This window comes from Pogoniulus pusillus, unplaced genomic scaffold, assembly GCF_015220805.1.
Source record: "Pogoniulus pusillus isolate bPogPus1 unplaced genomic scaffold, bPogPus1.pri scaffold_249_arrow_ctg1, whole genome shotgun sequence".
NCBI lineage: Eukaryota > Metazoa > Chordata > Aves > Piciformes > Lybiidae > Pogoniulus > Pogoniulus pusillus.
Window position 1 is genome coordinate 1 of NW_026974673.1, and position 27,110 is coordinate 27,110.

The window sequence follows — 27,110 nt, forward strand, 5'->3', positions numbered from 1 at the left end:
AGCAGCTCCAGGCTGCAGCAGAGCCCCGGGCGGGAGCAGAGCTCCAGGCTGCAGCAGAGCCCCGGGCGGGAGCGGAGCCTTGCAGAGCGCAGCTCAGGCACTGCCCTGCTGGGCAGCAGCTCCTGGGGCAGCGCCTGGCAGCGCTGCTGGCCAAGGAGCTCTCCGGGGCCCAGCAATGTGCCCTGCGGGGCAGGACGGGCCCCGGGGGCCCTGGGGGGGAAGGAGCAGAGTGTGGCCAGCAGGGCAGGGGGGGTCCTGCTGCCCCTCTGCCCTGCCCTGCCCTGGCGAGGCCACAGCCGCAGCCTGTGCCCAGTTCTGGGCTCCTCAGCTCAAGGGGCACAGGGAAGTGCTGGGGGGAGCCCAGGGGAGGCTGTGAGGATGCCGAAGGGCCTGGGGCAGCTCAGGCAGGAGCAAAGGCCCTGGAGGTGAGAGCCTGCAGCAGGCTCAGAGGCATTGCCAAGCACTGCCCACAGCCGAGGGGTGGGCGGCAGGAAGGGGCCAGGCTGCCCAGTGCCGGGGCAAGGGGCACAGCTGGAGCCCAGGAGGTGCCACCTCGACGGGAGGAGAAACTTCTTGGGGGGGAGGCTGCTGGAGCCCTGCAGCAGCTGCCCAGAGAGGCTGCGGAGCCTCCTCTGGAGCCTCCTCAGCCCCACCGGGAGGTGCTCCTGCGCGCCCTGCGCTGCTGACCCTGCTCTGGCAGGGGGGCTGGGGCTGGGTGGGCTCCGGAGGTCCCTCCCAAAGCGTTTTCATTCCGGCTGAGCCCAGCCGGAGGCGGCTGCGGGACGCTGCCTCCGTTCCGGCTCCTGGCGCTGCTCTCCGCTCGGGGAGCGCCGCAGGGACCCTGGCGGCAGCCGCTCGAGTCTGCGCCTTGCGGGGACAGAGGATGCAAAACCCTGGGACCGAAACGGGCAGCAAAGGTCCGGCCTGGGAGCGCCGCTCCCGCCCAGCCTGGGTCATATCTGCATGGCAGAGAAGGGCCAAGGACAAGCTCCAGTCCTTGTTAGATAGAGAGGGGAACAGAGTGACAAAGGATGAGGAAAAGGCAGAGGTGCTTAACACCTTCTTTGCCTCAATCTTCACTAGTGGCACAGGTTGTCTCCAGCACAGCTGGACTCCTGGAGTGGCAGATGGAGGCAGGGACCAGTACAGTCCCCCTCTAATCCATGAGGAAGCAGTAAGGGACCTGCTGAGACACTTGGATCCTCACAAGTCCATGGGACCGGATGGGATCCACCCTAGGGTGCTGAGAGAGCTGGCAGCTGAGCTGGCCAAGCCACTCTCCATCATTTATCAGCAGTCCTGGCTCACTGCAGAGGTCCCTGAAGACTGGCAGCTGGCCAAGGTGATGCCCATCCACAAGAAGGGTCGTAAGGAGGAGCCAGAAAACTACAGACCTGTGAGCCTGACCTCAGCACCAGGCAAGGGCATGGAACAGGTCATCTTGAGTGCCATCACAAAGCACCTCCAGGATGGCCAAGGGATCAGGCCCAGCCAGCATGGGTTTAGGAAGGGCAGGTCCTGCCTCACCAACCTGATCTCCTTTTATGGTCAGGTTCCTGCCTGGTGCATGTGGGGCAGGCTGTGGATGTAGTCTAGCTGGACTTCAGCACAGCCTTTGACACTGTCTGCCACAGGAAGCTCCTGTCCAAGCTGGCAGTTCATGGCTTGGAGAGATTCACTCTGTGCTGGGTCAGGAAGTGGCTGGATGGCAGAGCCCAGAGAGTGGTGGTGAATGGTGCCACATGCAGTTGGCAGCTGTCACTGGTGGTGTGCCCCAAGGCTCAGTGCTGGGCCCAGTCCTGTTCAATATCTTTATTGATGACCTGGATGAGGGCATTGAGTCCAGCATCAGTGAGTTTGCAGATGACACCAAGCTAGGAGCAGCTGTGGAGCTGTTGGAGGGGAGGAGAGCCCTGCAGAGGGACCTGGCCAGGCTGGATGGGTGGGCAGAGGCCAATGGGATGAGACTGAACAAGGCCAAGTGCAGGGTTCTGCACTTTGGCCACAACAACCCCAAGCAGCTCTATAGGCTGGGGACAGAGTGACTGAGAGCAGCCAGGAGGAAGGGGACCTGGGGGTACTGATAGAGAATAGCTGAAGATGAGCCAGCAGTGCCCAGGTGGCCAAGAGAGCCAATGGCATCCTGGCCTGCATCAGGAACAGTGTGGCCAGCAGGACAAGGGAGGTTATTCTTGCCCTGTACTCAGCACTGCTCAGGCCACACCTTGATTACTGTGTCCAGTTCTGGGCCCCTCAATTCAAGAGAGATGTTGAGGTGCTGGAAGGTGTCCAGAGAAGGGCAACAAAGCTGGTGAGGGGCCTGGAACACAAACCCTATGAGGAGAGGCTGAGGGAGCTGGGGGTGTGCAGCCTGGAGAAGAGGAGGCTCAGGGCAGAGCTCATTGCTGTCTACAACTACCTGAAGGGAGGCTGTAGCCAGGTGGGGTTGGGCTCTGCTGCCAGGCAACCAGCAACAGAACAAGGGGACAGAGTCTCAAGTTGTGCCAGGGGAGGTCTAGGCTGGATGTGAGGAGGAAGTTGTTGGCAGAGAGAGTGATTGGCATTGGAATGGGCTGCCCAGGGAGGTGGTGGAGTCTCTGTGCCTGGAGGTGTTTAAGAAAAGACTGGATGGGGCACTTAGTGCCGTGGTCTGGGTGACTGGACAGGGCTGGGGGATAGGTTGGACTGGATGAGCTTGGAGCTCTCTTCCAGCCTGCTTGATTCTATGATTCTATTCTACGATCCCGGATCTCGCCGCGGTCAGCAGCGCAGCGGCTCCGCAGCCCCCGCTGCAAGCAGAGAGCTTCACTGCCAGGGCAAGCGCAGCCGCCGCTGCCCGCTCCCAGCCCAGCTCCGGGCACAGCCCCCGCCCGCAGCCGCCGCTGCCCGCTCCCAGCCCGGCCCCTGCCTGCCGCCGCTCCCGGACGGGGCCTTTCGGCGCCGCCCGCCCCTGCCGCCGCCCGCCCCTGCCCCTGCCCGCCCCTGCCCCTGCCCGCCCCTGCCGCCGCCCGCCCCTGCCGCTGCCCGCCCCTGCCGCTGCCCGCCCCTGCCCCTGCCCGCCCCTGCCCCTGCCCGCCCCTGCCGCCGCCCGCCCCTGCCGCTGCCCGCCCCTGCCGCTGCCCTCTCCTGCCGCCGCCCGCCCCTGCCCCTGCCCGCCCCTGCCGCTGCTCGCTCCTGCCGCTGCCCGCCCCTGCCCCTGGCCGCCCCTGCCGCTGCCCGCCCCTGCCCCTGCCCGCCCCTGCCCCTGCCCGCCCCTGCCGCTGCCCGCTCCTGCCGCTGCCCGCCCCTGCCCCTGGCCGCCCCTGCCGCTGCCCGCCCCTGCCCCTGCCCGCCCCTGCCCCTGCCCGCTCCTGCCCCTGCCCGCTCCTGCCGCTGCCCGCCCCTGCCGCTGCCTGCTCCTGGCGGCTCAGGCGAACGCTGAGGGCAGCCCTGGCGGGGCTGGGCCGGGGCCGTTGCGGCGGCAGCGCGGGAGGGCCGGGGGCGGCTCCGCTCCTGCCCGCGGGGCTGAGCCAGGTCCCGCTGCTGCTGCGGCCCCGCCGGGCTCAGCCTCCCTGGGCCGGGCAGGAGCTGCCCTGACCGCGCTGAGCTGCAGCTGATGCCAACCTCTGCGGCTCCAGAATCGCTCTGCGGCCCAGGGAGCTGCGGCCTGGGGTGGCACCGAGCCAGGTGCCAGCTGCTGTGCCCAGCTCCGGGCGCGGCTGGGGCACAGGAGGTGCAGCTTTGGGCTGCGTCCTCCCCGCTGGGGCTCGAAGCTCCTGTGCCTGCTGTGCCCCCGAGCCCTGACTGCCTTCCCTGCCCCCTCCCTGCGGGAGCAGCAGCGCCAAGGTGCCCCCCCCGTGCTGGGCAGGGAGCTGAGGAGATGCCCACCCTGGGCTGTGCCTGCTGGAGGCTGCTGCGGCCACTTGGGCTGCCTCGGGGCCGTGGGCAGGCAGCAGGTGAGTGGGGGCTGGGCAGGGCCTGCTGGCAGCCAGGGGGACCCCCGGGGGTGGGGGGAGCAGGGGCTGGGGGCAGCTCCGGGAGGCTGCTGCCGGTGCCAGAGCTGAGCCAGGTCCTGCTCCTGCTGTGGCACCGCCTGGGGGAGGCCTCCCTGGGCCAGTGATGAGCTTGGCCTGGGTTTGCTGAGCTGGAGCTGATGCCAACCTCTGTAGCTCTAGAATTACTCTGAGGCCCAGGCAGCTGCAGCCCCCCCCAGCCAGGTGCCAGCTCCTGTGCCAGCTCTGAGCCCAGCCTGGGGTGCAGGCAGCAGCTGGGGGGAGCTTCCCCTGCCCCTCTGCCCTGCTGAGCCTCAGCTGCAGTTTGCCCTCTTGCTGCCACGGCCCCGGGGGCTGCTGCTCCCCTCTGGAGCTGCTCCGAGGCCGTCCCGGAGCCTGCTGCTGGGCAGCTCCTGGCAGAGGCCCTGCTGGAGGCTCAGCTGCCCCTTGCCAGCCTTGCTGCCCTGTGCCACGGGGAGCTGCTGGGCAGGGGCTGCTGCCTGCACAGCCACGGAGCTGCCAGAGCCCTGCCCTGGGCGCTGAGCTGTGCCACACAGGGTGCCCTGCAGCCTGGCACTGCTCTTGCCCACGGCAGCAGCTCCAGGCCCTTCCCGTCAGAGCTGGGGGGCTCCTGGAGCTGGCATGGCGGGAACGGGAGCGGTGGTGGCGGGAACTGAGGCAGTCATGGCGGGAACGGGAGCGGTGGTGGCGGGAACTGAGGCAGTCATGGCGGGAACGGGAGCGGTGGTGGCGGGAAGCGGGGCCGGGCCGGGCCGGGGGCGCTGCGGTGGCGCTGGCAGGATTTGGACGGGAGGTGCGGGGAGAGCTGAGGTGGCAAAGCAGGAGCCGCAGAGCTCAACCTTCCCTGCGTGTGCGCCGCAGCTGTGCGCAGCCGCCCGCGGGCACCGAGCGCGGGCACCGAGCGCGGGCACCGAGCGCGGGCACCGAGCGCGGGCACCGAGCGCGGGCACCGAGCGCGGGCACCGAGCGCGGGCACCGAGCGCGGGCACCGAGCGCGGGCACCGAGCGCAGGCTGTGCCCCGGAGCGCTGCCGCCACCGGGGACATTGCTCCCCGCAGGAGCAGTCAGGCCCTGGACTGAGCTGCCCGGGGAGGGGCTGCAGTCGCCAGCCCTGGGGGGGTTCAGAGTGCTTTGGCTGCGGGGCCTGGGGATGTGGTTCGGGGCTGAACTCTGGGCTGGTGCTCCTGGGGAGCTCTCCCAGCCTGAGTGGTTCTGTGGGTCTGTGGCACAGGAGAGGTCTGCAGAGGAGGGAAGAGCCCAGCAGAAGCCAGCTCAGGATGGACAGCTCAGGTCCGGTGTGAAGGGGTGAGTACAGTTCCAGTTCTGCTCCCCAGTGCCCAGCCTCGGGGGCTGGAGTGGGCAGGCAGCTGAATGTGAGCCAGCAGTGCCCAGGGGGCAAGGAAAGCCAAAGGCATCCTGGCTGGCATCAGAAATGCTGTGCCCAGCAGGGGCAGGGAGGGGATTGTGCCCTGGTGAGACCACACAGAATGGCAGGGGCTGGAAGGGACCTCCCAGGCTGAGGCAGTGCCAGGGGCTGGAAGGGACCTCCCAGGCTGAGCCAGTCCACCCCCCCCCGCCAGGGCAGGATCACCCAGAGCAGAGCACCCAGGAGCACATCCAGGCAGGGTTTGAGTGCCTCCAGAGAGGGAGACTCCACAGCCCCCCTGGGCAGCCTGTGCCAGGGCAGAAATTCCTCCTCCTGTTTCCATGCATCTTCCTCTACCTCAGCTGCCACCACTGCCCCCTGTGCTGGCACTGGCACCCCCCAGCAGAGCCTGGCTGCAGCCTCCTGGCACTCACCTGCACATGTTGAGAGCCACTGCTGAGGTCCCCTCTCACGCTCCTGCCCCAGCCCCCTCAGGCTCTGCTCCTCACGGAGCTGTTCCATTCCCTCCAGCAGCTCTGTGGCTCTCTGCAGCAGTTCTGTGTCCCTCTGGAACTGGGGGGCCCAGAACTGGGCACAGGACTCCAGATGTGGCCTCTCTGACCCTGCCTGCAGCTCAGCTCTCTGACCTACCTGCAAGGATCAGCTAAGCTCTGACCTGCACCTGGAGCACTCAGCCGCTCACACCCACAGGCTCAGAAGCCATTGCATAGCTCTGATGCTCACTGAGGCTCAGACCTCATGCTCTGATCTCAATCTCAGCCAACCTGACTCTGTGCTGTAGAGGCAGAGCTCATTCCAGCCTGCACATTTATATATGCTTGAGGTGCTTGAGCATGTCCAGAGAAGGGCAACGAGGCTGCGGAGGGGCCTTGAGCACAGCCCTACGAGGAGAGGCTGAGGGAGCTGGGATTGGTTAGCCTGGAGAAGAGGAGGCTCAGGGGTGACCTTATTGCTGTCTGCAACTACCTGAGGGGTGGTTGTGGCCAGGAGGAGGTTGCTCTCTTCTCTCAGGTGGCCAGCGCCAGAACAAGAGGACACAGCCTCAGGCTGCGCCAGGGGAGATTTAGGCTGGAGGTGAGGAGAAAGTTCTTCCCTGAGAGAGTCATTGGACACTGGAATGGGCTGCCCGGGGAGGTGGTGGAGTCGCCGTCCCTGGAGCTGTTCAAGGCAGGACTGGACGTGGCACTTGGTGCCATGGTCTGGCCTTGAGCTCTGTGCTAAAGGGTTGGACTTGATGAGCTGTGAGGTCTCTTCCAACCCTGATGAGACTGTGAGACTGTGCTAAGTTTCCTCTGCCTTAGAGCAGGAAGAGTTTCAGCCTCTCTGCTGGGCTACAGCATAAGCTCCCAAGCAGCACTAAGCCAGAAGGGAAACCTCTCTCCCTGTTCATAGTTTGAATGTTTTGCCAGTTACTAACCCAATCCCTGTACAGATTCTGTCCTAAATTGCTGTCATCATCTTGCACAGGACTTAACATTGCTACACAGTGGTTGGGGGTGGCAAAAGTTCATAAATATTAATAAATTCTATTTTTACATACAATTTACACTGCCTCAGATCAATTCCTCACCTCTGCCAGACAGGCACAGGTACAGAAATCCTCCTCTGCAACAGCTGCTGTGGAACAGAGGAGGCTGAGGGAGACCTCACTGCTGCCTGCAGCTACCTGAAAGGAGGCTGAGGAGAGGCTGCTGCTGGGCTCTGCTCAGAGCCCCTCAGTGGCAAGCAGAGGAATGGGCTCAGGCTGCAGCAGGAGGTGCTGCAGGTGCAGGATGTGGCTGCAGAGCAGGGAGCTGGGCTGGACTTGGTGCTCCTGAGCAGCTTTCCCAGCTGGGATGTTTCTGTGAGCCTGTGAAGGTGCTCTTGGGGGGGAAGCAGATCACCAGAAGACCCTGGGGGGGGGGATCCAATCCAAGCCCTGGTGCCTGGCTCCAGTGGTGCCCCCAGGAGCCTCCCCTGGCCCCAAGCCTCACACTGCAGCTTTCCTCTCCCCTGCACTTGCTCATTTGTTGTCCTCCCCTGTCCCAGGTTTCCACCCTCCCTGAACTGTTCCTGCCCCCTCTTGGGTCAGCAACCAGCTCCAGGTGCCCTGAGCTGGGCACAGCTCACAGAGACAGGTGGGAGTTAATGAATGGACTGCAGTTAACACACTCTAATAAACAGCTTTTAATTACATCTTCATTAACAACTTTGATGCTTATTAAGTGTTAATTAATTCATAACACAGGAGCAGCCCCCAGCAGCAGCCCCCCCCAGCCTGGCTCTGCTCCCCAGTGAGCTCCTTCAGGCATGGAAGGCTGCAGTGGGGGTCCCTGGCTGAACACCTCCCCCCCAGACCACCGTGGTGGCCTCCTCTGGCTCTGCTCCTCAGCTCCCTCCTGTGCTGAGGGCTCCGGAGCAGGCCCCAGCACTGCAGGATGAGCTCTGCCCAGAGCAGGGGCTGGGATCTGCTCCCAGGGAAGGCAGAGCAGGAATCCCACAGCAGGGCTGGAGAGCAGCGAAGGCTCCAAGCAGCTCCCTGCAGCCTCTTTACAGCCAGGGGCTCCTCACAGCTCCTCCCAGAGCTCTGCCCAAAGCTGCTGTGCCCAGGCCAGCCCTGGCAGGAGCAGCCTGCACAAAGCTCAGCTGCCTGCTCCTGAACCCTCTCCAGCCCCCTGCAGAGCTGCTCCTGTGCCCCTCTGCTGCCACCACAGCCCTGCAGCAGAGGCCAGAGGGGAACTCACCCTGCAGAGCTCCGGGGCCAGCCTCAGCCTCTCCCCCAGGCCTGGCTCAGGCTGTGCCCTGCTGCCTGGGGCACTGCTTCTGGCAGGCAGCAGGTAGGGTTGGTGCCCTCTGCCCAGGGCTTCTTCAGAGCAGGAATCCCACAGCAGGGAAGGAACTCACCTGGGGGGAGACAGAAAGTTTGTGGCCAGCTCCAGGAGCCCCCCAGCTCTGACTGGCAGGGCCTGGAGCTGCTGTCTGTGGGCAACAGCAGTGCCAGGCTGCAGGGCACCCTGTGTGGCACAGCTCAGCGCCCAGGGCAGGGCTCTGACAGCTCCGTGGCTGTGCAGGCAGCAGCCCCTGCCCAGCAGCTCCCCGTGGCACAGGGCAGCAAGGCTGGCAAGGGGCAGCTGAGCCTCCAGCAGGGCCTCTGCCAGGAGCTGCCCAGCAGCAGGCTCCGGGACGGCCTCGGAGCAGCTCCAGAGGGGAGCAGCAGCCCCCGGGGCCGTGGCAGCAAGAGGGCAAACTGCAGCTGAGGCTCAGCAGGGCAGAGGGGCAGGGGAAGCTCCCCCCAGCTGCTGCCTGCACCCCAGGCTGGGCTCAGAGCTGGCACAGAGGCTGGCACCTGGCTGGGGGGGCTGCAGCTGCCTGGGCCTCAGAGTAATTCTAGAGCTACAGAGGTTGGCATCAGCTCCAGCTCAGCAAACCCAGGGCAAGCTCATCACTGGCCCAGGGAGGCCTCCCCCAGGAGCTGCTGCCCAGCAGGGCAGTGCCTGAGCTGCGCTCCGCAAGGCTCCGCTCCCGCCCGGGGTGGATGAGCAGGGCTGGGGGGAGTAGGTCGAGAGGTTCTCCTGCCCCTCTGCTCTGCCCTGGTGAGGCCACATCTGGAGTCCTGTGCCCAGTTCTGGGCCCCCCAGTTCCAGAGGGACACAGAACTGCTGCAGAGAGCCACAGAGCTGCTGGAGGGAATGGAACAGCTCCGTGAGGAGCAGAGCCTGAGGGGGCTGGGGCAGAGGAGCCTGAGAGGGGACCTCAGCAGTGGCTCTCAACATGTGCAGGTGAGTGCCAGGAGGCTGCAGCCAGGCTCTGCTGGGGGGTGCCAGTGCCAGCACAGGGGGCAGTGGTGGCAGCTGAGGCAGAGGAAGATGCATGGAAACAGGAGGAGGAATTTCTGCCCTGGCACAGGCTGCCCAGGGGGGCTGTGGAGTCTCCCTCTCTGGAGGCACTCAAACCCTGCCTGGATGTGCTCCTGGGTGCTCTGCTCTGGGTGATCCTGCCCTGGCAGGGGGGGGTTGGACTGGCTCAGCCTGGGAGGTCCCTTCCAGCCCCTGGCACTGCCTCAGCCTGGGAGGTCCCTTCCAGCCCCTGCCATTCTGTGTGGTCTCACCAGGGCACAATCCCCTCCCTGCCCCTGCTGGGCACAGCATTTCTGATGCCAGCCAGGATGCCTTTGGCTTTCCTTGCCCCCTGGGCACTGCTGGCTCACATTCAGCTGCCTGCCCACTCCAGCCCCCGAGGCTGGGCACTGGGGAGCAGAACTGGAACTGTACTCACCCCTTCACACCGGACCTGAGCTGTCCATCCTGAGCTGGCTTCTGCTGGGCTCTTCCCTCCTCTGCAGACCTCTCCTGTGCCACAGACCCACAGAACCACTCAGGCTGGGAGAGCTCCCCAGGAGCACCAGCCCAGAGTTCAGCCCCGAGCCACATCCCCAGGCCCCGCAGCCAAAGCACTCTGAACCCCCCCAGGGCTGGCGACTGCAGCCCCTCCCCGGGCAGCTCAGTCCAGGGCCTGACTGCTCCTGCGGGGAGCAATGTCCCCGGTGGCGGCAGCGCTCCGGGGCACAGCCTGCGCTCGGTGCCCGCGCTCGGTGCCCGCGCTCGGTGCCCGCGCTCGGTGCCCGCGCTCGGTGCCCGCGCTCGGTGCCCACGCTCGGTGCCCGCGGGCGGCTGCGCACAGCTGCGGCGCACACGCAGGGAAGGTTGAGCTCTGCGGCTCCTGCTTTGCCACCTCAGCTCTCCCCGCACCTCCCGTCCAAATCCTGCCAGCGCCACCGCAGCGCCCCCGGCCCGGCCCCGCTTCCCGCCACCACCGCTCCCGTTCCCGCCATGACTGCCTCAGTTCCCGCCACCACCGCTCCCGTTCCCGCCATGACTGCCTCAGTTCCCGCCACCACCGCTCCCGTTCCCGCCATGACTGCCTCAGTTCCCGCCACCACCGCTCCCGTTCCCGCCATGACTGCCTCAGTTCCCGCCACCACCGCTCCTGTTCCCGCCATGACTTCCCCAGTTCCCGCCACCACCGCTCCCGTTCCCGCCATGACTGCCTCAGTTCCCGCCATGACTGCCTCAGTTCCCGCCACCACCGCTCCCGTTCCCGCCATGACTGCCTCAGTTCCCGCCACCACCGCTCCCGCTCCCGTTCCCGCCATGACTGCCTCAGTTCCCGCCACCACCGCTCCCGTTCCCGCCATGACTGCCTCAGTTCCCGCCACCACCGCTCCCGTTCCCGCCATGCCAGCTCCAGGAGCCCCCCAGCTCTGATGGGAAGGGCCTGGAGCTGCTGCCGGTGGGCAAGAGCAGTGCCAGGCTGCAGGGCACCCTGTGTGGCACAGCTCAGCGCCCAGGGCAGGGCTCTGGCAGCTCCGTGGCTGTGCAGGCAGCAGCCCCTGCCCAGCAGCTCCCCGTGGCACAGGGCAGCAAGGCTGGCAAGGGGCAGCTGAGCCTCCAGCAGGGCCTCTGCCAGGAACTGCCCAGCAGCAGGCTCCGGGACGGCCTCGGAGCAGCTCCAGAGGGGAGCAGCAGCCCCCGGGGCCGTGGCAGCAAGAGGGCAAACTGCAGCTGAGGCTCAGCAGGGCAGAGGGGCAGGGGAAGCTCCCCCCAGCTGCTGCCTGCACCCCAGGCTGGGCTGAGCTGGCACAGAGGCTGGCACCTGGTTGGGGGGGGGGGGGCTGCAGCTGCCTGGGCCTCAGAGTAATTCTAGAGCTACAGAGGTTGGCATCAGCTCCAGCTCAGCAAACCCAGGCCAAGCTCATCACTGGCCCAGGGTGGCCTCCCCCAGGAGCTGCTGCCCAGCAGGGCAGTGCCTGAGCTGCGCTCCGCAAGGCTCCGCTCCCGCCCGGGGCTCGGCTGCAGCCTGGAGCTCTGCTCCCGCCCGGGGTGGAGGAGCAGGGCTGGGGGGAGTAGGTCGAGAGGTTCTCCTGCCCCTCTGCTCTGCCCTGGTGAGGCCACATCTGGAGTCCTGTGCCCAGTTCTGGGCCCCCCAGTTCCAGAGGGACACAGAACTGCTGCAGAGAGCCACAGAGCTGCTGGAGGGAATGGAACAGCTCCGTGAGGAGCAGAGCCTGAGGGGGCTGGGGCAGAGGAGCCTGAGAGGGGACCTCAGCAGTGGCTCTCAACATGTGCAGGTGAGTGCCAGGAGGCTGCAGCCAGGCTCTGCTGGGGGGTGCCAGTGCCAGCACAGGGGGCAGTGGTGGCAGCTGAGGCAGAGGAAGATGCATGGAAACAGGAGGAGGAATTTCTGCCCTGGCACAGGCTGCCCAGGGGGGCTGTGGAGTCTCCCTCTCTGGAGGCACTCAAACCCTGCCTGGATGTGCTCCTGGGTGCTCTGCTCTGGGTGATCCTGCCCTGGCAGGGGGGGTTGGACTGGCTCAGCCTGGGAGGTCCCTTCCAGCCCCTGGCACTGCCTCAGCCTGGGAGGTCCCTTCCAGCCCCTGCCATTCTGTGTGGTCTCACCAGGGCACAATCCCCTCCCTGCCCCTGCTGGGCACAGCATTTCTGATGCCAGCCAGGATGCCTTTGGCTTTCCTTGCCCCCTGGGCACTGCTGGCTCACATTCAGCTGCCTGCACACTCCGGCCCCCGAGGCTGGGCACTGGGGAGCAGAACTGGAACTGTACTCACCCCTTCGCACCGGACCTGAGCTGTCCATCCTGAGCTGGCTTCTGCTGGGCTCTTCCCTCCTCTGCAGGCCTCTCCTGTGCCACAGACCCACAGAACCACTCAGGCTGGGAGAGCTCCCCAGGAGCACCAGCCCAGAGTTCAGCCCCGAACCACATCCCCGGGCCCCGCAGCCAAAGCACTCTGAACCCCCCCAGGGCTGGCGACTGCAGCCCCTCCCCGGGCAGCTCAGTCCAGGGCCTGACCGCTCCTGCGGGGAGCAATGTCCCCGGTGGCGGCAGCGCTCCGGGGCACAGCCTGCGCTCGGTGCCCGCGCTCGGTGCCCGCGCTCGGTGCCCGCGGGCGGCTGCGCACAGCTGCGGCGCACACGCAGGGAAGGTTGAGCTCTGCGGCTCCTGCTTTGCCACCTCAGCTCTCCCCGCACCTCCCGTCCAAATCCTGCCAGCGCCACCGCAGCGCCCCCGGCCCGGCCCCGCTTCCCGCCACCACCGCTCCCGTTCCCGCCATGACTGCCTCAGTTCCCGCCACCACCGCCCCAGTTCCCGCCATGACTGCCTCAGTTCCCGCCATGACTGCCTCAGTTCCCGCCACCACCGCTCCCGTTCCCGCCATGACTGCCTCAGTTCCCGCCACCACCGCTCCCGTTCCCGCCATGACTGCCTCGCTTCCCGCCACCACCGCCCCAGTTCCCGCCATGACTGCCTCAGTTCCCGCCACCACCGCTCCCGTTCCCGCCATGCCAGCTCCAGGAGCCCCCCAGCTCTGACTGGCAGGGCCTGAAGCTGCTGCCGTGGGCAAGAGCAGTGCCAGGCTGCAGGGCACCCTGTGTGGCACAGCTCAGCGCCCAGGGCAGGGCTCTGGCAGCTCTGTGGCTGTGCAGGCAGCAGCCCCTGCCCAGCAGCTCCCCGTGGCACAGGGCAGCAAGGCTGGCAAGGGGCAGCTGAGCCTCCAGCAGGGCCTCTGCCAGGAGCTGCCCAGCAGCAGGCTCCGGGACGGCCTCGGAGCAGCTCCAGAGGGGAGCAGCAGCCCCCGGGGCCGTGGCAGCAAGAGGGCAAACTGCAGCTGAGGCTCAGCAGGGCAGAGGGGCAGGGGAAGCTCCCCCCAGCTGCTGCCTGCACCCCAGGCTGGGCTCAGAGCTGGCACAGGAGCTGGCACCTGGCTGGGGGGGGCTGCAGCTGCCTGGGCCTCAGAGTAATTCTAGAGCTACAGAGGTTGGCATCAGCTCCAGCTCAGCAAACCCAGGCCAAGCTCATCACTGGCCCAGGGAGGCCTCCCCCAGGCGGTGCCACAGCAGGAGCAGGACCTGGCTCAGCTCTGGCACCGGCAGCAGCCTCCCGGAGCTGCCCCCAGCCCCTGCTCCCCCCACCCCCGGGGGTCCCCCTGGCTGCCAGCAGGCCCTGCCCAGCCCCCACTCACCTGCTGCCTGCCCACGGCCCCGAGGCAGCCCAAGTGGCCGCAGCAGCCTCCAGCAGGCACAGCCCAGGGTGGGCATCTCCTCAGCTCCCTGCCCAGCACGGGGGGGGCACCTTGGCGCTGCTGCCCCCGCAGGGAGGGGGCAGGGAAGGCAGTCAGGGCTCGGGGGCACAGCAGGCACAGGAGCTTCGAGCCCCAGCGCGGAGGACGCAGCCCAAAGCTGCACCTCCTGTGCCCCAGCCGCGCCCGGAGCTGGGCACAGCAGCTGGCACCTGGCTCGGTGCCACCCCAGGCCGCAGCTCCCTGGGCCGCAGAGCGGTTCTGGAGCCGCAGAGGTTGGCATCAGCTGCAGCTCAGCGCGGTCAGGGCAGCTCCTGCCCGGCCCAGGGAGGCTGAGCCCGGCGGGGCCGCAGCAGCAGCGGGACCTGGCTCAGCCCCGCGGGCAGGAGCGGAGCCGCCCCCGGGCCCGGCTGCCCCCGGGGGTCCCTCTGCTCCCCGCACGGCTCCGCTCCGCCCGCGCTCGCCTCTGCTGCCTCTGCGCCGCCCGAGCGGAGCTGCCTCGGCCGCTGCCCGCCGCAGCGGGGCCGTGCCGCAGCCTCCGCCTGCTCCTCTCGTCCCCTCCAGGCTCCGCTGCGGCCGCACCGACGCCCAGGGCCGAGCCCCAGCTCCCGCCGGGCTCAGCCTCCCTGCCCGGGGCCGCCGCAAGGCAGGAGCGGGGCCGGAGCGCCATTGCTGCTCCTCTGCTTCCCGCCGCTAGAGGACGAGTTGCGATCGGCCGCGCCGCGGGGAGCCATTGGCTGTGTCAATCATGCGCAGCTCTCTTCCCCATTGGCTCCTGAGCGCTACGTCACCGCCTCCTGGTGGCCCCCTGCGTGCAGCAACCTATCAGATTAGGGGCGGGGACGAACAGGCCTCTTCTCGCCGCTCATTGGCTGCCGCTCGCTCAGTGGGCGTGGCTGCCGCCGCGAGCGCCCCGGGTCATGTGAACAGGCGGTCACATGACCGCCGCCGTGGGCGCCATGGCGAGGCTCGGGGCGGTGCCGGTGCCGCTGCTGCTGCTGCTGGGGGCGGCCGCGGGCTGCGGGTACCAGGTGGAGACCCGCGGGGACTGCCGGAGCCTGCGCGGGCACCGGGGCGGCTGCGGGCACCGGGAGGGCACCGGGGCGGCTGCGGGCACCGGGGCGGCTGCGGGCACCGGGATGGCACCGGGGCGGCTGAGGGCACGGGGAGGGCACCAGGGCGGCTGCGGGTACCGGGAGGGCACCGGGGCGGCTGAGGGCACCTGTAGGGCACCAGGGCGGCTGCGGGTACCGGGAGGGCACCGGGGCGACTGAGGGCACCGAGAGGGCGTCGGAGCGGCTGAGGGCACCTGGAGGGCTGCGGGCACCGGGAGGGCACTGAGGCGGCTGAGGGCACCGGGAGCGCACGGGGGCGGCTGCGGGCACGGGGCAGCTGCGGGCACTGGGAGGGCACGGGGGCGGCGGAGGGCACCGGGGCGGCTGGGGCACCGGGAGGGCACCGGGGAGGCTGAGGGTACCGGGAGGGCACCGGGGCAGCTGCGGGTACCGGGAGGGCACCGGGGTGGCTGAGGGCACCGGGAGGGCACCGGGGCGACTGAGGGCACCGGGAGGGCACCGGGGTGGCTGCGGGTACCAGGAGGGCACCGGGGCAGCTGCGGGTACGGGGATGGCACCGGGGCGGCCGAGGGCACCGGGGCGGCTGCGGGCACCGGGAGGGCACCGGAGCGGCTGAGGGCACAGGGGCGGCTGCGGGCACCGGGATGGCACCGGGGCGGCTGCGGGCACCGGAGCGTGGCGGGGACACGGGAACGGGGAGGACGCGGCGGGCGCGGGGAGGCTCTCGGGGAGCCTGCGGGAGCGGCGAGCAGCTGGGGCCGGGGAGCGGCTGGCGGCAGCGAAGCGCTCGGGGGCCTGGGGGGCGCCGGCGGCAGCAGGGGCGAGAGGGAGCGCAGAGGAAGGGGCGGCCCTGGGGGGGGTCTCCGGGCAGCGGGAGGAGGTCCCGGTGGGAGCGGAGGCTTTGGCGGGGGGGGGGTCCCGGCCCGGTCTGAGGGGGCAGTGTCGCCGTGTCCCAGTCGTGCCCCCCCACGCGTCCCGACATGCTGAACGTGCACCTGGTCCCGCACACGCACGACGACGTGGGCTGGCTCAAGACGGTGGAGCAGTACTACTACGGAGGTGGGGGGCACCGGGGGGGCGGCGGCGGCGGCCCCCAGGCCACCGTGAGGGTGTCGGTGGCATCCCCCGGGGGGGGCTGCGGCAGGGAGCTGGGCTGGGGATGGAGCTGGCACCTCCGGGGGCGTGCTGGGGGGCACCGTTGCAGCCAACCGGGGGGCTGGGGGGGGGCGGAGGTGACATCACTGAAGCTAAATGGGGGCTGGGGGGGGGCGGAGGTGACATCACTGAAGCTAAATGGGGTCTGGGGGGGGGGCGGAGGTGACATCACTGAAGCTAAATGGGGTCTGGGGGGGGGCGGAGGTGACATCACTGAAGCTAAATGGGGGCTGGGGGGGGGGCGGAGGTGACATCATTGAAGCCAACCTGGGCACGGGGGGGGGGGGTGCGAAGGTGACATTGAAGCCAACCTGGGGCTGGGGGGGACACACACACGGCGCTGGAGGCCACCGAGCCGCGGAGCCTTTGTCCCCCTGGATGCCACCCGCGCCCCCCGTACGCCCCTGCCCCCACCCTGCCCCACCGAGCCTGAGCCCCTCACCCACCCCCACCCCCCCCGCCTGGCAGCGCCGTTGCCCTGTGCCCTCCCCGACCCCTGCGTGTAACGAGTGTCCCGTGGGTGCCACTGGTGCCCTCCTCGCCCCCCCGGGGTGACAGGGGGTGGCCCGGGGGTGCCCTCCATCCCACCCCCCGCCTGGCAGCGCCGTTGCCCTCTGTCCTCCCCGACCCCTGCGTGTAACGAGTGTCCCGTGGGTGCCACCGGTGCCCTCCTCGCCCCCCGTGGGTGCCACCGGTGCCCTCCTCGCTCCCCGTGGGTGTCACCGGTGCCCTCCTCGCTCCCCGTGGGTGTCACCGGTGCCCTCCTCGCCCCCCGGGGGTGCCACCGGTGCCCTCCTCGCTCCCCGTGGGTGCCACCGGTGCCCTCCTCGCTCCCCATGGGTGCCACCGGTGCCCTCCCCCCCCGGGGTGAGCGCTGCCTGTCCCCGCAGTGCGGAACGCGGTGCAGCACGCGGGGGTGCGGTACATCCTCTCCGCGGTGGTGGCAGCGCTGCGGGCGGAGCCCTCTCGCCGCTTCGTCTACTCCGAGGTCGCCTTCTTCGCCCGCTGGTGGCGGCAGCAGGACGAGGCCACCCGCGGGGCCGTGCGCAGGCTGGTCCAGGAGGGTACGGGGGGGGGGGGGGGGGCGTGGGGCACAGAGGAAGGCGAGGGAGGGTCCTGAGGGGCACAGGAAGGCACCCGTGGGGGCACACTGGCATCTGGGGTGGGCTTGGGGGCACAGAGGAACACGAGGGAGGGTCCTGAGTGGGACACGAGGGCAGCCTTGGGGGCACAGAGGAAGGCGAGGGAGGGTCCTGAGTGGCACAGGGGGGCACTCTTGGGGGCACACTGGCATCTGGGGGGACTTGGGGGCACAGAGGAAGATGAGGGAGGGTCCTGAGGGGCACAGGAGGGCAGCCTTGGGGGCACACTGGCACCTGGGGGGGGGACTTGGGGGCACAGAGGAAGATGAGGGAGCGTCCTGAGTGGCACAGGGGGGCACTCCTGGGGGCACACTGGCACCTGGGGGGTGCCCTTGGTCTTGCACAAAGACTTGGGGTGCCCAGAGTGGGCCCGGGGTGGGTGGGGGGACCAGTCCGGGGGTGTCCCCGCGGCTCTCTCCGGGTGGCCCTGGCAGGCGGTGCCAGCTGTGCCCCCCCCACCCCCGTGCCCAGGGCGCCTGGAGTTCGTGGGCGGGGGCTGGTGCATGAGCGACGAGGCCACCACGCACTACGCGGCTGGCATCGAGCAGCTGGCACTGGGACGCCGCTTCCTGCGCCACCACCTGGGCGCCTGCGGCACCCCCCGCGTGGCCTGGCAGATCGACCCCTTCGGGCACTCGCGGCAGCTGGCAGCGCTGCTCGCCCAGGTGGGGCCGGGGGGCACGGAGGGACACGGGGGAGGGGCACTGGAGGGCAGCCTTGGGGGCACACTGGCACCTGGGCGGGACTTGGGGGCACAGAGGAACACAAGGGAGGGTCCTGAGTGGGGCACAGGAGGGCACCCGTGGGGGCACACTGGCATCTGGGGGGGACTTGGGGGCACAGAGGGACACGAGGGAGGGTCCTGAGTGGGGCACAGGATGGCAGCTTTGGGGGCACACTGGCATCTGGGGGGGACTTGGGGGCACAGAGGGACACGAGGGAGGGTCCTGAGTGGGGCACAGGATGGCAGCCTTGGGGGCACACTGGCATCTGGGGGGGACTTGGGGGCACAGAGGGACACGAGGGAGGGTCCTGAGTGGGGCACAGGATGGCAGCCTTGGGGGCACACTGGCAGCTGGGGGGACTTGGGGGCACAGAGGGACACGAGGGAGGGTCCTGTGGGGCACAGGAGGGCACCCGTGGGGGCACACTGGCAGCTGGCTGCAGTCTTCGCCCAGGTCCGTGCCCCCCCGGCCTCTCTCTGTGCCCACCCACGCCCGTGGGGGTGACGCCAGGGTGGTGCCCCCCCGCAGATGGGCTACGATGGCCTCTTCGTGGGCCGCGTGGACTACCAGGACAAGGCGGAGCGGGAGCGGCGCCGGCGCCTGGAGATGCTCTGGAGGGCGAGCGAGGACCTGGCGCCGCCCGCGGCAGACATCTTCACGGGTGGGGCGGGCGGGGGAGGGGCCCTGCGCGGCGCTGGGTGCCCGCCCGGAGCCTGGCCCTCAACCCCCTGCCCTCCGCGGGCTGCCTTGTGCCTGCTGCTCTGATGCCATCTGTGCCCCCTGTGCCCCCTGTGCCCCCTGTGCCTGCTGATCTGTGCCCACTGTGCCCTCTGTGCCTGCTGATCTGATCCTCTCTGTGCCCACTGTGCCCTTTGTGCCTCCTGTGCCTGCTGATCTGATCCCCTCTGTGCCCTCTGTGCCTGCTGATCTGATCCCTCCTGTGCCCACTGTGCCTCCTGTGCCTCCTGTGCCTGCTGATCTGATCCCCTCTGTGCCCCCTGAGCCCCCTGTACCCCCTGTGCCCCCTGTGCCTGCTGCTCTGATGCCATCTGTGCCCCCTGTGCCTGCTGATCTGATCCCCTCTGTGCCCCTTCATCCCCCTTGTGCCCACTGTCCCCTTTGTGCCCTTTGATCCCCCTCTGTGCCCACTGTTCCCCTTGTGCCCCCTGTCCTCCCTGTGTCCCCTGTCCCCTCCTGGGGCTGTCACCAGCCTGTTGAACCCCCAGCCCTGGCCCTGTTCAGCTGCTTCCAGCCCTGGCCCTGGCCCAAGTCGCTGACCCCAGCGCTGGTCCCAGCCATGTCCCTGTCCCCACCTCAGCTCTCCCCTCCCCATCCCTGTCCCCACCTCAGCTCTCCCCTCCCCATCCCTGTCCCCACCTCAGCTCTCCCCTCCCCATCCCTGTCCCCACCTCAGCTCTCCTCTCCTCTCCCCATCCCTGTCCCCATCTCAGCTCTCCCCTCCCCATCCCTGTCCCCACCTCAGCTCTCCCCTCCCCATCCCTGTCCCCACCTCAGCTCTCCTCTCCCCATCCCTGTCCTCAGCTCTCCCCTCCCCATCCCTGTCCCCACCTCAGCTCTCCCCTCCCCATCCCTGTCCCCACCTCAGCTCTCCTCTCCCCATCCCTGTCCTCAGCTCTCCCCTCCCCATCCCTGTCCCCACCTCAGCTCTCCCCTCCCCATCCCTGTCCCCACCTCAGCTCTCCTCTCCTCTCCCCATCCCTGTCCCCACCTCAGCTCTCCCCTCCCCATCCCTGTCCCCACCTCAGCTCTCCCCTCCCCATCCCTGTCCCCACCTCAGCTCTCCCCTCCCCATCCCTGTCCCCACCTCAGCTCTCCCCTCCCCGTCCCTGTCCCCACCTCAACTCTCCCCTCCCCGTCCCTGTCCCCACCTCAGCTCTCCCCTCCCCGTCCCTGTCCCCACCTCAGCTCTCCCTTCCCCATCCCTGTCCCCACCTCAGCTCTCCTCTCCCCATCCCTGTCCCCACCTCAGCTCTCCCCTCCCCATCCCTGTCCCCACCTCAGCTCTCCCTTCCCCATCCCTGTCCCCACCTCAGCTCTCCTCTCCCCATCCCTGTCCCCACCTCAGCTCTCCTCTCCCCATCCCTGTCCTCAGCTCTCCCCTCCCCATCCCTGTCCCCACCTCAGCTCTCCCCTCCCCATCCCTGTCCCCACCTCAGCTCTCCTCTCCCCATCCCTGTCCCCACCTCAGCTCTCCCTTCCCCATCCCTGTCCCCACCTCAGCTCTCCCCTCCCCATCCCTGTCCCCACCTCAGCTCTCCCCTCCCCATCCCTGTCCCCACCTCAGCTCTCATCTCCCCATCCCTGTCCCCACCTCAGCTCTCCCCTCCCCATCCCTGTCCCCACCTCAGCTCTCCTCTCCCATCCCTGTCCCCACCTCAGCTCTCCCCTCCCCATCCCTGTCCCCACCTCAGCTCTCCCTTCCCCATCCCTGTCCCCACCTCAGCTCTCCCCTCCCCATCCCTGTCCCCACCTCAGCTCTCATCTCCCCATCCCTGTCCCCACCTCAGCTCTCCCCTCCCCATCCCTGTCCCCACCTCAGCTCTCCTCTCCCCATCCCTGTCCCACCTCAGCTCTCCCCTCCCCATCCCTGTCCCCACCTCAGCTCTCCCTTCCCATCCCTGTCCCCACCTCAGCTCTCCCCTCCCCATCCCTGTCCCCACCTCAGCTCTCCCCTCCCCATCCCTGTCCCCACCTCAGCTCTCCTCTCCCCATCCCTGTCCCCACCTCAGCTCTCCCTTCCCATCCCTGTCCCCACCTCAGCTCTCCCCTCCCCATCCCTGTCCCCACCTCAGCTCTCCCCTCCCCATCCCTGTCCCCACCTCAGCTCTCATCTCCCCATCCCTGTCCCCACCTCAGCTCTCCCCTCCCCATCCCTGTCCCCACCTCAGCTCTCCTCTCCCCATCCCTGTCCCCACCTCAGCTCTCCCCTCCCCATCCCTGTCCCCACCTCAGCTCTCCCTTCCCCATCCCTGTCCCCACCTCAGCTCTCCCCTCCCCATCCCTGTCCCCACCTCAGCTCTCCCCTCCCCATCCCTGTCCCCACCTCAGCTCTCCTCTCCCCATCCCTGTCCCCACCTCAGCTCTCATCTCCCCATCCCTGTCCCCACCTCAGCTCTCCCTTCCCCATCCCTGTCCCCACCTCTCCCTGTCCTTGCTGCCAGCTGCCCAGCGCTGAGGGTTGTCGTTTCCCTTCCCTCCCCCTCCCCTCCCCCCTCTCCCCTGCCCCTCTCTCCCCTCCCCCCCCCCAGGCATCCTCCCCAACGTCTACAACCCCCCCCGGGGCTTCTGCTGGGACCAGCTCTGCTCCGACCCCCCCGTGGTGGACGAGCCCAGCGAGGAGAACAACGTGGGGCAGGTGGTGAGCTCCTTCCTGCAGGCTGCTGCCAGCCAGGTGGGTGCCCTCCCCGCGCCTGGGGGGGCCCTGGGGGGGCCTTTTGCCTTGCCCGGAGTGGGGGCTCTGAGCCAGGCCCCCCCCTAGGCCCAGCACTACCGAACCAACCACATCATCATGACCATGGGCTCCGACTTCCACTACGAGAATGCCAACCTCTGGTTCACCAACCTGGACAAGCTGATCGCCCACGTCAATGCCCGGGTCAGGAGGGGGTGCCCGCCCTGCCCCCCGCCCCCTGCCGCGCCCCCCAGCGCCCTCTCAATGCCTCCTCCCCCCCCCCCAGCAAGCCAACGGCAGCAGAGTGCAGGTTCTCTACTCCACCCCCTCCTGCTACCTGCGGGAGCTGCACCGAGCCAACCTCTCCTGGTGAGCCTGGCACTGCCAGGGCTGCCCGGCTGGCACGGGCGGGGGGGGCACAGGGGGGGCTGGGCGGTGCCTGGGCTGCCCGGCTGGCACGGGTGGGGGGATGCGGGGGGGCCGGGCAGTGCCAGGGGTGCATAGATGGCACGGGCAGCGGGTCCAGTGGGAGCTGGACAGTGCCAGGGCATCTCGGGGGGCACAGTGGGGGCTGGGCAGTGCCAGGGCTGCCCGGGTGGCACAGCCAGGGGGGCACAGGGGGTTGGGCACTGACAGGGCTGCCCAGCTGGCACGGGCAGGGGATGCAGTGGGGGCTGGGCACTGCCAGGGCTGCCCAGGTGGCACGGGCAGGAGGTGCAGTGGGAGCTGGACAGTGCCAGGGCATCGCGGGGGGCACAGTGGGGGCCGGGCACTGACAGGGCTGCCCGGGTGGCACGGACAGGGGGTGGAGAAGGGGCTGGGCAGTGCCAGGGCTGCCCGGGTGGCACGGGCTGGGGGGCACAGGGGGTTGGGCAGTGCCAGGGCCGCCCCCAGCAGTGCCCCCCCGCAGGCCGCTGAAGGCTGATGACTTCCTGCCCTACGCGGATGGAGCTCACCAGTTCTGGACTGGCTTCTTCTGCAGCAGACCTGCGCTCAAGCGCTACGAGCGCCGCAGTGCCAACCTGCTGCAGGTGGGCACCGCCCGGGCACTGCCCCCCCCCGGGCGCTGCCATCCCCCCCCGGGCACTGCCACCCCCTCCTGTGCCCTGACAGCCCCCTCGGGCACTGCCACCCCCCCGGGCGCTGCCATCCCCCCCCGGGCACTGCCACCCCCCTGGGCACTGCCAACCCCCCCTGGCGCTGCCACCCCCCTCCTGTGCCCCGACAGCCCCCGGGCACTGCCCCCCATTCAGGCACTGCAATTCCCAGGCACTGCCATCCCCCCCGGGCACTGCCACCCTCTCCTGGGCACCGCCACCCCTGGGCACTGCCATCCCCCGGGCACTGCCACCCCCCCGTTGGACCTCACAACCTGGACCCCACACGCCCCTCCTGGACCCCAGGACCCCCCCTCGGACCCCACACCCCCCTCCTGGAGCCCAGGACCCCCCCCCTTGGACTCCACACCCCCTCCTGGACCTCACCACCCACCTCGGACCCCACAACCCTCTCCTGGACCCCAGGGCCCCCCCTCGAACCTCACAACCCCCTCCTGGAGCCCACGAGACCCCCTTGTACCTCCAGCCCCCTCCTGGACTCCAGGCCCCCCCTTGGCCCCCACACCCCCTCCTGGAGCCCAGGCCCCCCCTTGCCCTGGCAGCTGTGCCCTGACCCCCCCTGCCCCTGGCTGCAGATCTGCTCCCAGCTGGAGGCTCTGGCCGGGCCGGTGGCACGGGAGGGGCCCTACGGCCCCGGGGACAGCTCCGTGCTCCGTAAGTGCTGCTGTGCGACCCCCCCGGGGACCCCCCCTCGGGCTCCCCCCCGACACCCCCGCGTGTCCCGGCAGGGGAGGCTGTGGCCGTGGCTCAGCACCACGACGCCGTCAGCGGCACCGAGCGCCAGGACGTGGCCGATGACTATGCCAGGCAGCTGGCACGGGGCTGGGACAGGTGCCAGGTAGGAGCCCAGCCCCCGGCCTGGGGGGGGGTAATGGGCAAGGTGGGGGCGTGTGGGGGGGCGGCAGGGGGCTGGGGGCGAAGCAGCATCACCTCTGTGGGGCACACTGGCATCTAAGGGGGTGAGGGTTGGCAGCCACCCAGGCAGCGTTCTGGAGGGGGGGTGGGCAAGCTGGGTGCCCAAAGGAGCTGCCCTGGTGGCTGTGGCCAGGGGAGGGCGAGGAGGCCACCGTGGGGCCGTGCCCTGCTCTCCCCCAGGTGCTGGTGGCCAACGCCCTGGGCAGCCTGGGGGGCACCAAGCAGAGCTTCGTCTTCTGCGATGCCCTCAACATCAGCGTCTGCCCCCTGAGCGAGGTGGCCAAGCAGGTGAGCACCTCCTGGGGGGGCTGGGGGCACCTCCTGGGTGCTGCTGGCTCTCACCCCCCCACCCACCTCCATCTGCCTCTGCCCCCAGTTCAGCCTCACCCTCTACAACCCCCTGGCACGCAGCATCTCCTGGCCCCTCCGGCTGCCAGTCGCTGGCACCTCCTACGCCGTCACGGACCCCCAGGGGCAGCCTGTGCCCAGCGAGGTGAGCCCAGCCCGCCCCTGTGCCCACCTCCCCCCCCCCCCCCCCGCCCACCCCTGACCCTGCCCTGCCCCTGCTCAGGTCGTGCCCATGTCCAATGCCACCCGCTGGCTGCGGGGGCAGGGTGGCAGTGCCAGCGGTGCCAGCAATGCCAGCAGGGAGCTTCTCTTCTCGGCCTCTGCGCCCGCCCTGGGCTTCAGCACCTTCACTGTCACTCGGCTGAGCCCTGAGGACCCCCGGGGAGCCCCCCCCGCCCCGAGCCTGCCGTCAGAGCAGCCTCAGGAGATCCAGAACGAGGTAAGGGTCCCGCCCCGGGGGGGGCACCGGCGTCGGCCCCGCGTGTGGGGGCATCCCCCCGGCGTGTGCCAGGCGCCAGGTCGGGCTCTGGAGCTGCTCTGTGCTGGGAGGCTTGGCCCAGGCTGGGGCTGTGCTGGCCCCGGCTGAAGGGAAGGGGCTGGGGGGGGGGGGTCAGGGTTGGCGCTCGAGGCTCTGCTCCCCCTCCCCCCCCCAGCACTTCCGAGTGCTCTTTGACCCCCTGACCGGGCACATGAGGGAGATCCAGAACCTGGCCAAGGGCATCTCCCTGCCCGTGGCACAGAGCTTCTACTGGTGAGTGCCCCCTGCCACCTCCCTGCCCTCCCTCTCCTCCTCCCTTCCCCCTCCTCCCCCTTCCCTTCCCTCTCCTCCTCCCTCCCTTTCCTCTCCTCTTCCCTTCTCTCCCTCTCCCTCTCCTCCCCCTTCCTTCCCTTCCCTTCCCTTCCCTTCCCTTCCCTTCCCTTCCCTTCCCTTCCCTTCCCTTCCCTTCCCTTCCCTTCCCTTCCCTTCCCTTCCCTTCCCTTCCCTTCCCTTCCCTTCCCTTCCCTTCCCTTCCCTTCCCTTCCCTTCCCTTCCCTTCCCTTCCCTTCCCTTCCCTTCCCTTCCCTTCCCTTCCCTTCCCTTCCCTTCCCTTCCCTTCCCTTCCCTTCCCTTCCCTTCCCTTCCCTTCCCTCCCCTTCCCTTCCCTTCCCTCTCCCCTCTCCTCTCTTCCCTTCCCTCCCCTCCCCTCCCCTCCCCTCCCTCTCCCCTCCCTTCCCCGTGCCCTCTCCCCGTGCCCTCTCCCCGTGCCCTCTCCCCGTGCCCTCTCCCCGCAGGTACAATGCCAGCGTGGGCGATGCCAGCAGCCCGCAGGCCTCCGGCGCTTACATCTTCCGCCCCGACGGCTCCCAGCCCTTCCCCGTCGCCGGCTCCAAGCGAGTCTCCACCTCCGTGCTGAAGGTCCTGGGGGGGGGGGGATGGGCGCTGAGTCTCCCCGGGGGGGGGCTCCGTCCCCTCTGACGCTCCCCCCACGCGTGTCCGTGCCCGCAGACCAGGCTGGTGCAGGAGGTGCAGCAGAACTTCTCCTCCTGGTGCTCCCAGGTGGTTCGGCTCCACGCGGGGCAGCCCTACCTGGAGCTGGAGTGGACCCTGGGGCCCATCCCCGTGCAGTGAGCGAGGGGCTTGGGGCGGGGGGGGGCAGGGCTGAGCTGGGACCCCCTCCCCCAGCCCATAATAACCTCCTCTTGCCCCTCCCCCCCCCAGGGACGGCTGGGGCAAGGAGGTCGTGAGCCGCTTCGAGACGCCGCTGGCCACGGCCGGGACCTTCTACACCGACTCCAACGGGCGCCAGACCCTGCGCCGCAGGTCTGCCCCGGGACCCCCCCGGGACCCCCCCGGGACCCTCCCCGGGACCCCCCGGACCCTCCCCGCCGCCAGCCGCTGCCTCCTGTCCCCCCCCCCAGGCGAGACTTCAGGCCCAGCTGGAAGCTGAACCAGACGGAGCCTGTGGCAGGGAACTACTACCCTGTGGCTACTCACATCTACATCAAGGTGCCAGGGGCTGAGCCCGGGCACAGCTCTGTGCCCCCCCGGCCTGGGCAGCTGGGGGAGGCTGGGGGTGCTGGGGGGGTGCTGAGGCTGGGCAGAGCTCATCACAACTGTGACCCCTCCCTACCTGGGTAGCTGCGGGGTGGGGGTGCCCGGGGGGGATGCTGAGGCTGGGCAGAGCTCATGGCAGCAGTGCCCCCTTCCTGCCTGGGCAGCTGGGGGTGGGGACGGGCTGAGCCTGGGCACAGCTCATCACACCTGTGGCCCCTCCCTGCCTGGGCAGCTGGGGGGGCTGGGGGTGCCCTGGGTGGGGGCTGAGGCTGGGCAGAGCTCATCACACCTGTGGTGTCCTCCCTGCCTGGGCAGCTGGGGGTGCCCAGGGTGGGGCTGAGGCTGGGCAGAGCTCATGGCAGCAGTGCCCCCTCCCTGCCTGGGCAGCTGGGGGGGCTGGGGGTGCCGGGGGGGCTGAGGCTGGGCAGAGCTCATCACATCTGTGGTGTCTCCTCCCTGCCTGGGCAGCTGGGGGTGCCGGAGGGGGCTGAGGCCGGGCAGAGCTCATCACATCTGTGGTGTCTCCTCCCTGCCTGGGCAGCTGGGGGGGCTGGGGGTGCCGGGGGGGGGCTGAGGCTGGGCAGAGCTCATCACATCTGTGCCCCCTCCCTGCCTGGGCAGCTGGGGGGGCTGGGGGTGCCGGGGGGGGCTGAGGCCGGTCGCAGCTCATCACAGCAGTGCCCGCAGGACTCCCGGCTGCAGCTGACTGTCCTCACCGACCGCTCGCAGGGCGGCAGCAGCCTCTCGGATGGCTCCTTGGAGCTGATGGTGAGGGCACAGCAGCTGGCACCGCCCGCAGGGGTGCCCAGGGGTAACCCCACCCCCGCCGAGGGCAGCCTAACCCCACCCCCGACCCCCCCTCCCGACCCCCCAGGTCCATCGTCGCCTCCTCCACGATGACAACCGAGGGGTGGCAGAGCCCCTGTCGGAGCCTGGCACCGACAAGCAGGGGCTGGTGGTCCGCGGGCACCACCTGGTGCTGCTGGACCGCGCCGCGGAGGCGGCCGAGGGGTACCGGCCGCTGGCACAGCAGCTGGCACTGGCACCGTACCCGGTGCTGGCCCCCGCCGGGGGGGGCGAGCCCCAGCCCAGGCTGCGCCAGGTGAGGCGGGGAGGGGGCTGCGGGGCAGGGCTCTGGGAGGGGGAGCGCCCCCCTCTGCCCCCCACCTGTGCCCCCTTGTGCCCTCCCCCGCACCCCCACTTGTGCCCACATGTGCCCCCTCCCCCCCCACCCCTGCATGTGCCCCGTCCCCTCCTGCACCCCAACATGTGCCCCCCCCGCACCCCTACTTGTGCCCACATGTGCCCCCTCCCCCCACCACCACCCCTGCATGTGCCCCATCCCCTCCTGCACCCCAACATGTGCCCCCCCCGCACCCCTACTTGTGCCCACATGTGCCCCCTCGCCCCCCACACCTCCCACTTGTGCCCAGTTGTGCCACTCCCCCCACTAGTGCCCTCGTGTGCCCCCCCACCCCTACATGTGCCCCCCCCGCACCCCCACATATGCCCTCATGCCCCCCCCACTCCCACATGTGCCCCCTCCCCCCCCCACCTCCCACTTGTGCCCCCCCCACCCCTACATGTGCCCTCATGTGCCCCATCCCCTCCTGCACCCCAACATGTGCCCCCCCCGCACCCCTACTTGTGCCCACATGTGCCCCCTCCCCCCCCCGCCCCTCCCACTTGTGCCCAATTGTGCCACTCCCCCCCCACTTCTGCCCTCATGTGCCC

General features: G+C 69.4%; 1 protein-coding gene, 2 long non-coding RNA genes and 4 other non-coding genes across 7 annotated transcripts; 3 read left to right on the forward strand and 4 right to left on the reverse strand.

The window, feature by feature from the left end:
• The first annotated feature begins 3,464 nt into the window (after nucleotides 1–3,464).
• Nucleotides 3,465–7,567, forward strand: LOC135174059 (uncharacterized). Its single transcript, XR_010301699.1, has 3 exons — nucleotides 3,465–3,935; nucleotides 5,224–5,297; nucleotides 7,408–7,567. It is a non-coding gene; the product is annotated as an uncharacterized LOC135174059 (long non-coding RNA).
• LOC135174060 (small nucleolar RNA SNORD45) lies at nucleotides 4,091–4,171 on the forward strand. Its single transcript, XR_010301700.1, has one exon. It is a non-coding gene; the product is annotated as a small nucleolar RNA SNORD45 (small nucleolar RNA).
• Nucleotides 7,522–14,143, reverse strand: LOC135174058 (uncharacterized). The gene is made up of 3 exons (XR_010301698.1): nucleotides 13,394–14,143; nucleotides 9,634–9,707; nucleotides 7,522–8,262 (listed from the first exon to the last, which is right to left on the reverse strand). It is a non-coding gene; the product is annotated as an uncharacterized LOC135174058 (long non-coding RNA).
• Nucleotides 8,729–8,809, reverse strand: LOC135174064 (small nucleolar RNA SNORD45). Its single transcript, XR_010301703.1, has one exon. It is a non-coding gene; the product is annotated as a small nucleolar RNA SNORD45 (small nucleolar RNA).
• LOC135174061 (small nucleolar RNA SNORD45) lies at nucleotides 11,041–11,121 on the reverse strand. Its single transcript, XR_010301701.1, has one exon. It is a non-coding gene; the product is annotated as a small nucleolar RNA SNORD45 (small nucleolar RNA).
• LOC135174063 (small nucleolar RNA SNORD45) lies at nucleotides 13,158–13,238 on the reverse strand. The gene has a single exon (XR_010301702.1). It is a non-coding gene; the product is annotated as a small nucleolar RNA SNORD45 (small nucleolar RNA).
• Nucleotides 14,144–14,371: 228 nt separating the features above from the next.
• Nucleotides 14,372–26,811, forward strand: MAN2B1 (mannosidase alpha class 2B member 1; the record flags this gene model as incomplete). The annotated part of the gene is made up of 21 exons (XM_064141311.1): nucleotides 14,372–14,481; nucleotides 15,483–15,585; nucleotides 16,572–16,745; nucleotides 17,295–17,488; nucleotides 18,077–18,209; nucleotides 20,818–20,960; nucleotides 21,048–21,164; nucleotides 21,247–21,329; nucleotides 21,871–21,991; nucleotides 22,654–22,732; nucleotides 22,807–22,916; nucleotides 23,174–23,281; nucleotides 23,370–23,486; nucleotides 23,565–23,780; nucleotides 23,995–24,092; nucleotides 24,614–24,737; nucleotides 24,828–24,946; nucleotides 25,041–25,142; nucleotides 25,241–25,328; nucleotides 26,064–26,144; nucleotides 26,251–26,811. Coding segments are annotated over exons 1-21 (2,964 nt in total), but the record flags the coding sequence as incomplete, so codon positions are not given.
• Between the last annotated feature and the right edge of the window lie 299 nt (nucleotides 26,812–27,110).